The sequence below is a fragment of the Pezoporus wallicus genome, unplaced genomic scaffold (assembly GCF_028554395.1).
Source record: "Pezoporus wallicus isolate ANWC-B61680 ecotype Strahan unplaced genomic scaffold, APGP_CSIRO_Pwel_v1 contig_8047, whole genome shotgun sequence".
In the NCBI taxonomy this organism is placed as follows: Eukaryota; Metazoa; Chordata; class Aves; order Psittaciformes; family Psittacidae; genus Pezoporus; species Pezoporus wallicus.
In genome coordinates this window covers 4,821,932-4,837,754 of record NW_026639548.1, presented here as the reverse complement: position 1 = coordinate 4,837,754, position 15,823 = coordinate 4,821,932, and the positions used below count along the sequence as shown (strand labels likewise).

The window sequence follows — 15,823 nt, the reverse complement described above, 5'->3', positions numbered from 1 at the left end:
TTCTTTTAAAATTCTATTTCTAATGTGGCTGCATATTCATTGCATGAAATGTAGAGAGATTTGGTTAATTGCATCAGTTCTTCTCTTTTCATCAGACTAATCACATTTCAATGCTTCTTTGTTTTGTTGGTGTGTGATTCAGTGATGGTACACTAAATCCGAATGGAGTAAGATTCGGAAGTTCTGAAATCTACAACATAGGTATGAAATTAACTTTCTACCTCTCAGCGATGACATTGTTGCCTTAAATCTTTATAATGCTTACATTTCAGGTGTTTGGGAGGATTAGGTAATAAAAGATTTGCCGTTTTTCAAATGTCAGCAGAGAGCATATTAGCACTAACAGTAAAATTCAGTTTTGAAGACTTGAAATGGATTGCTTTCCCAAAGCTTCTGTAGGGCTGGAGATGACTGCTCAAGATCTGTTCTCTGCAAGATGTTTTTTTATATAATAAAGCCTTAAAGACTAATTATATAATACAGATTTATAAGAGAACCTAACTGCTGAGGTTTTTCTTCCCCCTCGCAAGACAAGCGGTTTTATTCTGCCTTTCCTAATAATTAGAAGAAGTTCTTGAGCTTGTGCTTCATATTTCAAAGGTCTGTCTTGTGAAGGGCTGTGAAAATGCACCTGCAGAGGTGCTAATCTGAGACTTAGGGGCCTGTTGCTTCTCCTGATTCTTGTGTGATCCAACGTGTTAGTTTTCTGTCTGCAGTAATGAGGGTTGTGAGGAAACCCAAAGAAAATGGCTTAGTGTAAAAGCTTCTGTCCCAAAAGCTATGCCTTTTTTTTTTTTTTGTTGTGGACTTAAATATTATCTGGTCCTTAAACCTGGATTTTCACCTAAGCAGCAGTTCAAATTTCAGAGAAGCCAGAGCAAAGCTTATAGAATAACATAGCCACAATGTCTGTTCTGCCTTTGCAGCTCTGCGGAGCTGATGCTTCTTCTGGTGCAACCACAAAACATGTGCATACTGAATAATACACAAATGCAAGTGCCAGTAAGGATTCTCCTCTCTTTTCAGTTGAAGCTTTTGAGGAGGTTTCTGATAGCCTCTGTGTCCCTCAGTACAACAAAGATGGTGAGGAGAGGGTGATACTCTTCCTGAAGATGGCATTAAACCATGCGTTCAGCAAGGATCTGGTGAAAAGAATCCAGGATGCAATCCGTAGAGCGCTTTCTGCCAGGCATGTTCCAAGCCTCATTCTAGAAACCAAAGGCATTCCGGTATGTCATGAAAAATCCTGCCTACTTTTTTCTTTGTCACCTTGAATAGTAATTAAGGAGCAGTTGTCATTGCTCTTCAAACCCACATGTGTGGAAATTTTAGCATCTCAAAAGTGTATTCAGGCTTTATAAATAGTTTGTCTATGTTGCCTAGCAACATCATTTCTTCTCCTTTGCAGCTAAGCATGTTTTTGTTTAACAATACCTAAAAATGCCCGTTCTCAGTTTATAAATGTGTTGTGCTCTCTCAGTAATATATACTTAAACCTTTTAAATTACCTTTTTAATATTTTCCTTTAACTTCATCTTTCCTGGCTACCCCTCAGCTTATTTTGTTTTTGTTTTGCTGTTTCAAGTGACATTCTTATGAAAGCTGAGTACTGAGCAAATTCATAAAATCACTTTGTAAGTCATTTCACCTTTACATCTATTAACCACTTAAATGTAGGTCTCTCAGTGCCTTAACTGTAGCAGTTATTAAAATCCTTGTGCTCATGGGGACATGAGGGTGGGTAGAGAATTTTGTACAGCTAAAGGTTCTACATGCTCAGTCTCCTGGATCTGTGTTACTCTAGTCCTCTCCTTTGTTCTATGAACCATAGAATCATAGAATAGTTAAGGTTGGAAAGGACCTTAAGATCATCTATTTCCAATCCCTCTGCCATGGGCAGGAACACCTCACACTAAACCATCTCACCCAGGGCTTTGTCCAACCTGGCCTTGAACACTGCCAGGGATGGAGCACTCACAACTTCCTTGGGCAACCTATTCCAGTGCCTCACCACCCTTAGAGTAAAGAACTTCTTCCTTATATCCAACCTAAACTTCCCCTGTTTAAGTTTTAACCCATTACCTCTTGTCCTATCACTACAGAGATATCCCTAATGAAGAGTCCCTCCCCAGCATCCCTATAGTCCCCCTTCAGATGCTGAAAGGCTGCTATGCTTCTCTTCTCCAGGCTGAACAGCCCCAACTTCCTCAGCCTGTCTTCATACAGGAGGTGCTCCAGTTCCCTGATCATCCTCATGGCCCCTCTCTGGACTTGTTCCAACAGTTCCATGTCCTTTTTATGTTGAGGACACCAGAACTGTACACAATGCTCCAAGTGAAGTCTCACGAGAACCTTTTAGTTGGGATGCCTGTGTCTTATAGTACTCTCAACAGCTGTCTCAAGTCCATTTGCACATGGACTTGAGTGTACCTAGAGCAAAAATTCGAGACTTCAGACCAATTGTTTGATATTGGTACCCCCCCTGCTGCCAATATTGGTTTTGATGTGAAAGTGGTCAACAGTTCAGGATGGCCAGCCTCTATGGTGTATGCAGTGATCTGGTTCTGATCTGTTGATCTGCTGTTTCAGGCCACTGTTGGCAAATAATCCTTGGCTCAAAATGTCTTCTTTGCATGACTCTAAAATCCCCTGTGCGTATGAAATGGTGAAGCCTAGATTTTCTGGCCTGCAACTTAGTTTCTGCATGAAGTGTTAAACTTGTAAAGCGTGTAAATCACCTGAATGTACAGCACAAAGTTGATGGCAGTGAGGTGCTTGTGATGGGGCCCCTCAGGAAAGCCTGCTCAGATCATTAATTAGTTCACACTTCAACTGAATTTACAATTGAGTGAATTTTAATTACCTTTCAGGTAAACGTGCTAGTGCTGAAGTGATCAAAGCTGGCTCCCATCTTTAGAAGTTTGGCTTGGAAGGGAAACATTTTCCTGTTTTCTGCTACTTTTAGAACTGTATTTGAATCCTTATCTGAACACACGGTCTAATCCTGACTATACAGACACTATATACTGGTAGAAAAACGGTGTAGCTGCGTTGAAGTGATTTGGACTTCAATAATACAAAGCAGAGTTTTAATGAGATACCCAGGTGTTAGAAATGTAATGCAAACTCTCAGTCAAATCTTTCTAGTCTTGTCCTGACCAGATAAGCATTCTGATCATCCACAGCCTGTTACGGTTTGTTTTGAGACGTTTAAATGTAGAGGACCATTTAAGCTCAGTGCTTCAATTCACCCTATTAGAAAAAGACTGTCCATTTAAGACACATAAGTCATGGTTTTCTTCTCCCAAAGCCCAGTGGAATTGGGGTTTAGTTTTGAGCCCACCCTTAGAAAATTAAAAATTGCTTGAAAATTGGATGTGTCGGAACATAAAACATTAAAGATTTTTGGTGTTTATACCATGATTCTGAATGGGTTTCATTGTTTAAGTTGGAGCTTGATTGTGTTCTCACAGTGTTACCAAGTAGGAGTAATAAACTAAAATTACAAACTCTTCTTTGAATCCCACTTACCCTTCAAGTGATTCTTAGAAGAAAGAATCTGGTGCCTCAAGTGTAACGAAGGAGGGAAGACATTGCACTAAGCTTTGATTTTGTTCTGGGATTGGAGGGGGGGGTGTCATGAATATTTCCATAAAGCTACTAAATGAAAAGTGTAACTTTGTCATTGCCATTTTTGTTTTTCAGTATACAATAAATGGGAAGAAAGTGGAAGTAGCTGTGAAGCAAGTAATTGCAGGGAAGGAAGTTTTGCAGCTGGGAGCTTTCTCAAACCCAGAGACTTTGGAACTGTACCGAAATATTCCTGAGCTTCAGAACTTCTGAACTCACTTGTTTGGATTTCTTTTTTTTGCATCTGTCTTTGTTCTGTGTTTGTTTTGTATATATACCAATACTGTATGTAAAGAAAAAGCTCTATTTAATATCAGTGGTTCTTTTAAAAGAAAAAATATTTCATGAAGTGCATTATGAAAGGCATGGGTAAAGCTTAGCTTCCTTTTATTGGTTAAATATGCCATATATCTTGGAGTTTTTTCCAGCCTGGAAGGAGGAACCTGCCTGTTTTGATCTTTATATATGAGTGCATCTTTTCGGATTAGATTCATATTAACAGCCCATTAAATGGGAGCATCAGCAGCATCAGTTACAGTTGCAGCTAGGGTATTTCTTCCATAAAGTACTCGACTTCCTGTTGTTTTTTTAACTGGATTTTTAGCAATGCTTTTTTCAGTCTGTGTGTTTGTCACCTGTAAGGAATACACACTGACTTTAACTACTTGACCATGACACATGCAAGTGTTCTCTATGTAGTGTGCACTTAAATGTTTTCATAAAGCCAAATCATAATGCACTAAACCCACTTGACTTGACTCGAATAATTTCAGTCTTGAAATATCTCACGGTACTCTTGAAGGTAATTGCTGCTTCTTGTTGTGATGTAACCTTTCTATTGTTTTAACCTTTTAGTTGATAGACTTCTGGGGGTTCAGAAGGTGGGGGAGCAATCACCTCCTTATTCCTGATGTAACTTCCTGTTATTTCCATGGAATTTTCTGTCATTACTGTGGGTTAACATCATTGCGGTTGAAGGCAGCATTTTGCTTCCTTGTTTTGAACTTCCTTGGCTTTAAGGCAATGATCCTGGGTTATGTTAGCTGAAGAATTCCAGTGTCTTTATTACAAGCTGATGTATTTTGTAACTTTTTTTACTAAGTGTCATGTTGAAAGCTGAAGCCTAAAATGTTTTCTAGCTCTGTATCCTTCCAGTTTATAAAGGGAAAAATACTGTCATGAGCATACTAAAACAGTAAAATGGAAGCACTAAACCATTTTGTTTTTCATACAATACAGTTGCAGTAGTTGTACCGAGCCTCTGGCATTCAGTATCTCCTGCACTATTTGAATTTTGTGGGCTAAGTATTTAATGCATTAAAATCATGGATGTACTTACAGTTGCGTTGAATGCATTCAGCATTGATAGTTAATTAAAAGAAATTGATCTTTAAATATATATTATATATTACATGTGTTTTAACTTCCATTCACTTATTGTCTGTTTTCCTTTCAATTGGGTGTCACGGAATTAACTTAATTTGTTACTGCTATTTAGCTTAATTTGTTACCAAGCTTAATAGTTTTTATCCAAGTCCATCCCTGTACATAATTACTGTTCTCTGAAAGTTTTATCCTGTTTTCTTATGCAGAGCCCAGGACAAGTAAAACATTGCTGCTAGTTACATATGCACTCACTGAGAAGGTCCCAGGTTGAACAGGAATGGAAGAGAGCATCCTGAAAATGTACCTTGAGTCAGTACAGTAAGAAGTTGCAGGTTGTGATATGTTGATCTTACTAAAAGGGATCGCACTGAAAGGTGTGTACTCTGATACCTAGGGCAAAATGTAGATGCTTGCTTGGCTACAGCTAGTAAAAGTTTAATATATATTTCTTCCACCCTGTGGTAGATCTGTTGTAGAATGTCATATTGCTGCTAGTAACGCAGTAATGGGGAAACTGCCTATGAATGCAGCTGAGGAGTAGCCCCTCTCAGGTGGTCTGTGGCTGAATCAAAAGCACACAGTCATTGTGGACACCAGCTCCACAGGCACTGTAGGATGCAGAAATGCCTCATTAGCAAATGAGGAATTGAATGAGCTCATCTCCATTTGACTTTCTGAACTGTACCAAGGCAGACAATATACCATGCTGGCTGATAAATATGATAGCATAAATACCAAGCACCCATTAGAAAAGTATAAAAATGAGCTATACAGCTGCCAATAACCTATGATTGAAAGTACTTTTAAATTCCTTTCCCCTCTGGCATGCTATATATAAATTTTACATTAACTGTGACTTTGTATTCATTAAAACTTCATTACATTGTTCTTTAATTCATGCAAAATGTCTGGGGTTTATAAAGCCCACAGATCCTTCTTAATAAGTAATTTGGGGATATTTCATTAATTAAAGATAGTTTAGAAGCACAGATGCATTAAGAACATATATAATGCCTAGAGGCTGCTTTTTTAATATGTTAACTTGCTGTAAACACTGTAGAAAGTTTTGTTAACTGATATAATTGGATCTCTTGCAAATGTCATATTGCAAAACTTTTCCCAGGTTATAGTTGCAAACAAAAAAATAGATGTATTTATATACATTGATCTATGTACTGAAAAATGACTTTATAGCCATGAAGCCTTGATGGGTGGTGCAAAATGCACTGTGCAGACCAAGGACTTGCCAGTGCCTCTCCTGGTTTCAAGGGACTGAGTTTCAGAAGTGCTGGATGCTGACAGCCCATGGAAGTCCAGGGAGGAGGAGAGGTATGTGGGTACTTGTGTCAGGCTGTGAAGTGACTTGAAGGGAGGCTATGGTAGAATTGGGAACAATGTCCCACTTCCTGAGTGGAGCTCCTTCCATTCCAAACCCTGTCCTCCAAGCATCCAACTTGGATTTGTCTTTGCTTACTTGTAGTGTAAGTGACCCGTTTCTTTGGTTACTGCCATGGAGCTGTGAACATCCAGTTGGGGATAGTTGAGAACCTCACTGGCATGAAAGCAGGGAGCTAAAGTCATTACAGTTTGCAAAGGAAAAGCAGAGAACATAATTTTCTGCTTCCCATCCCAGGTTATGAGCTAGCTGTGTTCTTTCTAGGGCTTGGGCATCACATAATTGTGGTCAAATGCACTTTCAAGTGTGTCCTTGCAAACTGGTAGCACCCAGCTGCTTGGCTACAACAACAAGGTCTGGTGTGGTAGCGCAGCTCTTCCTACCATAGCATTAGCAGCAGCTCCTGTGAGTACCACAGCCCTGGTGGTCCTAAGGCATAAGCTGGGTGACCCTTGCAGAATGTCTGAGCCAGTGGAGCACTGACCTACCTCAGGTGGCTTTATCCAGAAAGACTTGATGCCTTGATTGTACCTTTCTTTGGTGCCTATTTATAGCACCCTTTTTTGATGCCTATTTATAATTTGGGGCTCACAGTGTCTTGCCTGGAAAGCTATGTATGCAGATGTTAGTGGCATGCAAATAGAGCTGGTTCTGGCAGTTGCTTTAAGCATTTAACATAAATGCTCAATAGCAAGGAAATTCAGAGCAGAGGTACTTGAGGCTAGGTGCTTTTCTCACTTACTCTCCTGCAAATTTGAGAGTGACTGGTGAATTACATGATGGAATCAGCCCATTTGCCTTTGACTCATTGAGAGATGTAGTTTTATCATACCCCTTCAAGAAATGCACTCTTGTCAGCTCCTGTTAGAGCAGGCACTTCCCCTTCCTACTACTTTATGATTTCAGTTAATTTCTCTGGTTGGTGGTGGTTCTCAAAGAAATAAAATCAGCTGGTACACAACAACCCAAGCAGGGCATAGCTGATGAATTACTTTTCAGTGATTTTTAGAAACACAGATAATTGCCTGATGGAATGCAACTTCCCTGGGGCCATTATTGTCTTTCAGTTTAATGCAGGCACATTTAAAGGGATATCATTGACAAGGCAGAGCAGTCAGTCACACAGGTGGATGGGTGTTAAAATAATATATCAAATGCATTAGTAAGGAGTACCAGTTTGTTCTTGAGATCAGACTCTGTAGGGTTTGGGAGAACCAGTGTCTATAGGGAACAGTGGCAGGAAGATGGTGTCCAGGCCAATCTCTGTGAAAGGTATTTGGGAATTATATACTCCATACCACATCCCTGGATGGAAGTGCTGCCTTAGTCCTTATGCAGGTTAAGTGCAGCTCCAGCTGGCACACACCAGGGCTGTGGTGTGGCTAAATATCAGGATTTAAGTTATTAATTGTCTTCCTGGATAGCGTGTGAATCTTGGGTGTTCAACAGGCTGCTGAGGGAGGAGAAGGGTTGTGGATCATGAGCACTTCTGTCAGTGTGACACACCTTTGCTGGAGAAGGCTGCTGGAGGAGCATGGTGCAGGAGCAGCATGAGATCAGGCCCGTCATCTCCGATTTGTCTCCTCGGTGCTCAGAGGTACAAGAGCTTTGGGAAAGAGGCATTTGTCAACTAATGTATTTGAAATTGGCTGATATTGGGTTTCATGCTTGGGTCACAGCATGGAACAGACATTGATTTGGAAGAAGTGTTCTTTTGAATAACACTTTATTTCTCTGTTTCTGCTTTTCCATTTCTTCTAGTGGGTCACTTTATTGAGTACTTAACCTCTGTCCACCTTTGGGACTCCGATCAGAGATATCTCGGTGCATGTGAAGGCTTTGCTCTTCCTGCAGGTGATCTTTGGAATGTTCAAACAGCAATTTCATACAGCAATTTCTCCACTTAAATCTTTTAGCTCATCAGACCTGAGATGTCTGTCTACTGCCTGGATCTTGTGCCCTACAGAGCTAAGTCCAAAAATGCTTGGCTCATCCTTCTCCCTTTATGAAGAGGGTATTTATAGTTCCGAAATAATCGGGTCTTAGACAGCAACAAGATGCAACTTAATTTTCGTCTACATCTTTTATAGAAAGAGGAAGCTACATGTCATGCACTGTATTCTTCCAGAAATAAAATGAGGGTACAAATTGCTGTGAAGCATGGCCACAGTCCAGTACAGCAGCCTCCGAGCTGATGAGAGCACACATATTTTCCTTGCTGGGAATTAGGGGCCTTTTTAGATTCAAATAATGAGATAATCAACATCAGTTCGAGCATCTTGCTCTACATGATCTGTGTGCAAAGTGGGAGTGACTCTGCTTCCCTCTCCTTTGCATAACAGTCTCTGAAATGCCATTAGTGAGTCAAAGAGTGTCTCAGAACAATTTCAGTTGCAGAACAATAAGATGTCCCGAAGTATTAATGCAGCAGGCTGCAGCTGTCCACACCATTTCTCATCATTGCTTCTGATGGCCAGAGAAATTCTTCCAAACCACCAGTCAGAGATGAACTCAAGTGATAAAATGGCATTTGGTGGGGGTGGGAAAATCCTTGGCATGCCATTGTTTAACATGTTAGTGAAAGCTTAATTGGGCCTTGTACTTCTTAATTAGAAGACCTTAAAAAATTCTCATCTTAGTACTTTTGACAAGTGGTTTTACAAAGTTCAAGAGGCTTATCAGCATTCAGGCCGAGATTCCTGCTGAAACCATAACATCCCTTGAAAAAAACCCCATCTCTGGGATTGTTAATGAGTTTACAACAGCAGATTAATGTATACATGGAGAGGTTCACATCGCTAATGAGCAATCTGGACAAAAAGGGAAGAAAGGACAATCCCTTTTTCAGTTCTGTTCCCTCTTTTGCAGTGATTTAAAGGAAGTTCAGAATTGGTTGTTGTAGGGTAACAGTCCCACAGATGAGTATATTCTCTGTGGTTTCTGTTTTAGTTCTACACTGAGGTTGTTTCTAATGTTTCTAGCTTGTTGATCCACAGCCTGTGTGTTTTGCCAAGGAATAGGAGAGTATTTCTCATTGTATGCTTTGCATGCTCTTAGAAACATGGCTTGGTTGTGTTATGTTGTTCTCCAAGGCCCTGGATGTGGTATTACGGCAAATGGCTCAAACACTGTCATTTGAAGGAAAGAGCTTGTTACCAGAACAAGCTCCGAGCTGAACAGTACGATCTCTTAAGACAGCAGTAAGACAAGAGAGCTGAAATCAGTGGCAATGTGAAGGACTGAGTAGATGGAGGTGGGTGTATGTGTCTGGGGCAGGGGAAAATAAGGCTGGAAGAAGAGGAGGTCCTGGAGGTGCCCCTTCTTCTGCAGTCCTTGGATGCTGTGACTTTTGGGAGCCTGTAGCTGAACACCCACTCCTACAAAGTGCCTGCTCAGTTTGGCTTTGCTGCTTTGAGAAGATACGTTTTGGAAGCTGTATGCAAAACCTAGTTGCATTGAACCCATGAAGTTCACTTTGATGGGGTTAAGAGCTCTAGTGTCATGTTCAAACAGCCTAATTTTAGTTAAGCCCCATCTTAGCATGATTGGCTTCTTGCCTTTCTAAAGATGAGTTTATCTTAGGCTCCTCTTTCTAGAGCAGCCAGAGGAGGAGAGTCCCAGACTGTTTATAGCACTGTTACCTCTCATGATCTCTGCCTGCATCTGAGGCATCTTTTACTCAGGAAAAGGTGTTTTTTAAGAGCTTGCTGAGATGTGGAGTTACATTTCCTTCCTTTGCAGTGCATTTTAAATGGATGGGACTTGCCTGATGCAGCTGGTTCTGGGTCATGGGACTGGGATAGGCACAGGCAGTGGCACTTGAGAAGTGGGTGCCTACACCCCAAGAACTCAATCACAATTAGCTTCCCTGGCAGCACATTTATTTGCCTTTAAACCAGATGTATTTCTCTTCAGCTTGTATTAGCTATGAAGAGGTTAAAGCTAAATTGAAATAAATTGAGTGAAGAAAACTATAAGAATTTGTGCTGGTTTAAGTAAGTTGGTTTAAAAGGCAAGCTGAGTTTAACCAGGTGAGACTTCTAAACCTCAGCAGGGCCTGAGGAGGTGGCCTTGAGTATGCAAAGTGATACTCCACTGAGAGTTTTAATTTGCCTCGTTCTCATGTATAATAAAATATGCTAGATGCATGACACTTCATGAATTAATGCAAGAGTATAACGCATGATGAGAGATTTTTGTACAGGATTTGTTCTTACAATGCAAATGCCAAGCAGGGCTTTAAATGGACCTGGCTATCTGGAATCATGGAGCCTATTTCATGCTTCACTTCAAGGTTTGTTCCCATTTTCTCAACCATTTTATTATTGGGGGGTGTGAGCATCCATGTGGGAGGGAAATTAGGGAGCAAATGCCCAGATCAGCACAAGCCCATAGAAAACCCTGAATGTTTATGTGAGCTTTTAGCACACTGGAGGCTCTCATGGTTGTTCCCAAGTGATGATCAGCCTGTCAGCCTGCTGTCCTCATACAAGTTGGTGAAAGGCATTTGTCAGACTCTGCTGGTGTGAATTGGATTACTGGGGCTGTTGCAGTGGGGGAGAAAAAGACCTGATTGCTTTTGTCCAGGTACTTTGCCTAACGAAGAAAGCACATGGAGGGATCTCTTTAATTTCATGCAATGGACAAAAACTGAAGGTACTGCCAGTGCTGATGTAGTGAGAATAATCCATGCCTGTAACCTGCCAGTATAAGGAAGAGATGCCAAGTTTACAGGTGATGCAGCAGCAATAAACTCTGCATCCCTGCAGAGAGGGATGCAGGGGGGGTGGGAGGTTATGGCCCTTGGCATCCTCCTTACCCAAACTCTCTCCTGCCCATGGTGAAGTGGGACCAGACCCTGCCTCGAGCAGCACAAGCCGAAGGGAGGGCAGCCCTAGCTCCAGCATGTTTGTGCCAGCAGTTCCAGGATGACCGACGAAAGGACACCTGCATGAAACCCACCAAAAGAAGGTGAGGGAACATGGTGAGTGCCAGACAGCTACAAACCCACATTAATACTAGGATGTTGCCACTCTCCTGGTGAAACCTGTAATTAGCTTTAGGAGAGGACAGCTCAGCTGGTTCTGATGGCACAGAAATACTGAGACATGGCTGAAAACCCAGAGATTTTTCTGCTGATGCAGCTGGAATTAAAACTGGGGAGGGGGGAATAGGATTTGAACAGCTTCTACAAGTAAACCTCTTATTTCCCTGAAACAGTTCATTATCTTAATATCTGGGCAAGTAAAGCAGCTATGTAAATGGGAAGAAAGTTATTGCCACTGGGCCTTCAGGCTGGGATTACAGTGGTTACAGGTAGGGAGTGTGATCAATGCTGCTTTGTTTAATATCTCCAGTTCCATCCACCCTGTGGTCTTATGCTTCATCCCTGCCCTGTGCATATGGCATTTAGCACCACGGGCTCCTGATGAAAACCAGCACTTGCTTTCAGAGTGAGACAAGTGCTGGAAACCTCCAGACATCTAAGAGAAAAGGTTGATCCCATTGCCTCCCTGGTTTAAAAGTTTCTGCGTTTATTCCCTGATGGAAACCCTCAGTTCCCACTGAGTTCTATATGAAATAATTACTTTCATGTGCAAGCTGGAGGAAAAGAAGTTTTTAAGCTGTGAGGAGTCTGATGTGACAATTCTATTAGGTTTCAGTGGGCACCTGCTTGACCCTGTAAATTGAAACTCCAGAAAGTGAGTCTTATCATGGTATTTAATTCTCTGTGCTTCAGCAGCAGGGGGTGAAAAGAGACTGGCATGGGTTTATTCAAATCTATGTAGGGATTGAATGCAACAAAAATAACTATTTTTAAAAATGGCTCTGATCATGTGGAGAGTGCTGCTCTGTTCTTTCCCATCTCTGCCTCCCTGGCTCCTGAATGGGAAAGGCAAGTTGGTGTATTGACACCATAGATCAGCTTGTTGGGGTTCTGTGAACTCCTCTGTCTGCACCACATGCTTGTTTTTCACTTTTAGCATTAAAACTCTGTCTTTCACAGAGATGTTGATTCCTGTTGGAGAGATGGAGCCGAAGAGAGCTATAATATAATGCCCAGCTCTGAGCTGCCTCACTAATGGGCTAATTCCTGAATTTGGGATCACTTTAAATGCCATGTATGTACATTAAAGGCATTCATGTAATTGAGAAAATGCCAGGTTGAGGTAATTTGGGAATAGGTAATATGCCAAGAACTTCAGCTCCTGGGAAGAAGCCTTTTGGTGGGAGAGAGTGGCATGATGTGCTGACACCTCCCATTCCCCCTCCCCAAATCTCCTGAACATTCATTATGCCTTAAATATTCTCAAACTGAGGGTTTTTTCCAGTGGTCTAATTATAAACTTCATTATAATTGTTCATTAGTTTTATTTTGTTCAATTAGCTTAACAAGTTGCCAAATGAAATACAAGGCTGGCAATTAGCTTGATCTAATTGTAATGAGCCACTCAAATTGGGTCACCAAATATGTTCATTTATAGCACTTCCTTTTTTCCCCCAATTGGTGAACAATAACATAAATATTCACAGCATCTCCTGATCTAAGTAGTGGAAATTTCCCACTCATTTATTCAAGTAGAAACAAAAATCAATCATTTTGCTCTTGACAGGGCAGAAACAAGCAGTCAGGGCACTTGGTTGCCGCAGTTCAACAAGACCTCAAGTCATGGGCACCAACCCCTGTCCAAGTCCCTGTCCTGTACAATAAAACATGCCACTTGAGCTGCCAGGAGGAGGTTGGTTCTGGCCTAATGTTCGTCTATCTCTGAATTCCAGAGAAATCTGCTTTTAAACACCTTGCAAAAGTGCTTTGTGCAGCAAACCCTGCTGTGCTGCCTCTGCTGGGGCAGTGCTGAATGCTGTTGAAACCAGGAGAGGTCCTTCCTGCAGCGTCTTCAGGTTTGTGTATTGACCACAGATGAAAGATCCTCGTCACTTGAGCTTGTCTGGTCCTAGAATGACCCATAGAGGCTTTGCCCACAGTCCCCTGAGCTGCCAGCCTGGTTAATGTTGGACCCATAGATGAAGCCAATGTGGTGTTAGCCCAGAGAAAGGTTCTTGGGGAAACATCCTTGATAAAAAGTATCTCAAATTCCTATTTCTGTGGGGTTTGCAGCAGCAACCCACACTACACAACCATCAAGTGGCTTGTGGTGGAAGGAACTTTGAAAGATCATCTAGATGCAGCCTGGCCAGTGCTCCAAGGGATCACCACAATGGTGCCATACCCTGATGAAAGCTGAAAGGTTAAACTGTGCTATCAATAGAGGGGAAAGCCCAGTGTGAGCTGAGCTGCCCACCTTTGCGCAAGGGTGCTGGGAGGCTTTGGGCAGCCAAAGACTTCATTCTGGGCTATCCCATAGTTCTGGCCACCTTCAGCCCTCCACAGGGCTGTTTTTGCTGTGATTTTTTGATAACCCTGAACTTTCTTTTTTTGCCTGACTTCCCTTTTGCCACGCATTGCTCAGATCTGCTCCTGTTAAGTAGCTGCTTAGCAGATCTTGGCTCACATGGTCCAGTAGATTTGCTGCAAGCTCTCCCCAAAGCTAATATGGGTAAGAGAAATTATTTGGTATGAATAATTCCTCCTGCATGTTATGTGCATCACGTCTAAATCACAGGGACGGGCAGCACACTTGTGGCTCCTCAGCAGATCTAACTGGTGGCATTAACAGGACTCATCCCTGGACTTGGGTTTCTCTGGGATCTTGTCCTGCATCTGACCGTCAAAAACAAGATGAAATATTAAACTAGCCCAGAGACTACAGCTACTTGTAAGTAATTCATAAGCCACCACTGTGATGGCAAGCCCAATGGTGTGTGCCAGCCCCAATCCGTCCTTCTTCCCTGCAAAATGTGCTTCATCCCTGACAGCCAGATAGGTTTGGTGATCTATTAATGCAGTCTCTTAAAATTTCAGCCAGGGCCCTTGTTCCACGTGGGAAGGGGAGAGGAGTGACTCATCCTGTTGGAGAGGCAAATCTCCACCTCAGACAGGGCACCCACACTTGATTTTTGCTCCGCAACCCCCCTTTGATGTTGTGCTGTCTCTTGCACTGTCTCTAATTAGTTGTGTTTGCCAGCTGGGACGCGGATGGTGTCACCTCTCAGCTTGCTGAGAGGCTTCAGATTAAAGATGCTGATAGCACAGAACGGGAGAGAATTCATACCTCTGCCTTTCACAACACAGGCAGCTACCTCAGCTCTTCAAACACCAGCCAAAGGGATTGTTCAGCTTAATGAACGCACCCGTAGTGAATGTCTGCATCTGGGGCTGCTGCAGAGACTTACTTCAAGCACATCTCAATGGTGGTTTTCACTCGCTATGCCCCAGCCTGACCCCTTGCTGCAGCTGGAAGAGCCTGAGGAGTTTTACTGGCTGTAGCGATTCAAGGACACCTCTGCTATGCAATGGGACGTCCCTGCATGGTACCAGTGACACCAGGTACAAAGGAACAAGTCCTGAGGCTGACATTGTCCTAGGTCTGTGCCTTTGGGCCTCCCCCCAGCTACCTGCTGGGTTTTGACCCACCAGACACCAGCAGGACCCATCTATCTGCACAGTGCCAGGAGTGTGCTGCACTCGAACAAGCTCTGGTAAAAGCATCTCTGCTCCTAATTCACTTTGCTCACTTTATATTAGTTTTATTCCTGCTGGGCTTAAGTCAGGCAGGGACAGATGTAAACAGGCTTGTAATAAGCTGCTAATATTGCAAAAGGGCTGAGCGACACGTGGCTTTGCGTTTGATTCAAGTAGTTACAGTCATGATACCCATTAATTTTTGGAGTGCTCCTGGGGGCAAAAGTCTCCCCTTTTCATTAGAGACCTGGATTTCTAAAGATCCTGATGTTAGACGCAGCCTGCTGGGCACTCTCCTGTGAGAAAATCCCTTTGTTTATACAGACGATGGCCCGGGGATGGTCCTGGCACTGGGGCCACCTCCCCTACGTTTTATTTAAGGCTCTGAAATGATCCCAGCGCTGTGCTGAGAGGCAAAGGGTGGGCGGGCTGGTTTTAAGGGAATTAAATATATATTCCAGGCAGAAATGTCTCAGTATAAATGTTGAGGCAAAGCAGCGTCACACATGACAGGTCTTCAAAGCTGAAGCACGAGCCGTGCTCCGGGGAGGGAGGAAACCAGGCGGATCCCCCCCTCCCTTGATTAGCAAGGCTTTCCAGGCACCGGCTTGCTCCCTTTCTGTCTCCAGGCTGCCTTTGAAACAGCCCCTTTGACAGCTTCAGGCATTTCTTAGTTTAGCTGAGAATGAGTGAACATAAAGAGAAGGAATCTGTAAGAATGACAGGTCCTGTGTGCATCTTTTATATGCATTTCTGGAGCACAAAGACTATTTTAATGAGCCCACAGGCACGTAGCTTTGTGTGACTCCTGCTTTTAGCAGCTCTTC

At 42.6% G+C, this 15,823-nt stretch overlaps 1 protein-coding gene across 1 annotated transcript in view; it reads left to right on the top strand.

The window, feature by feature from the left end:
• Positions 1 to 4,189, top strand: part of AACS (acetoacetyl-CoA synthetase) — a 40,867-nt gene extending 36,678 nt beyond the window's left edge. Inside the window, exons 16-18 of the mRNA XM_057414990.1 lie at positions 143 to 201; positions 1,027 to 1,229; positions 3,706 to 4,189. Coding sequence (XP_057270973.1) covers positions 143 to 201; positions 1,027 to 1,229; positions 3,706 to 3,843 — 400 coding nt within the window. The 3' untranslated portion in view covers positions 3,844 to 4,189. The remainder of the gene's footprint in view (positions 1 to 142; positions 202 to 1,026; positions 1,230 to 3,705) is intronic.
• The last annotated feature ends 11,634 nt before the right edge of the window (positions 4,190 to 15,823 follow it).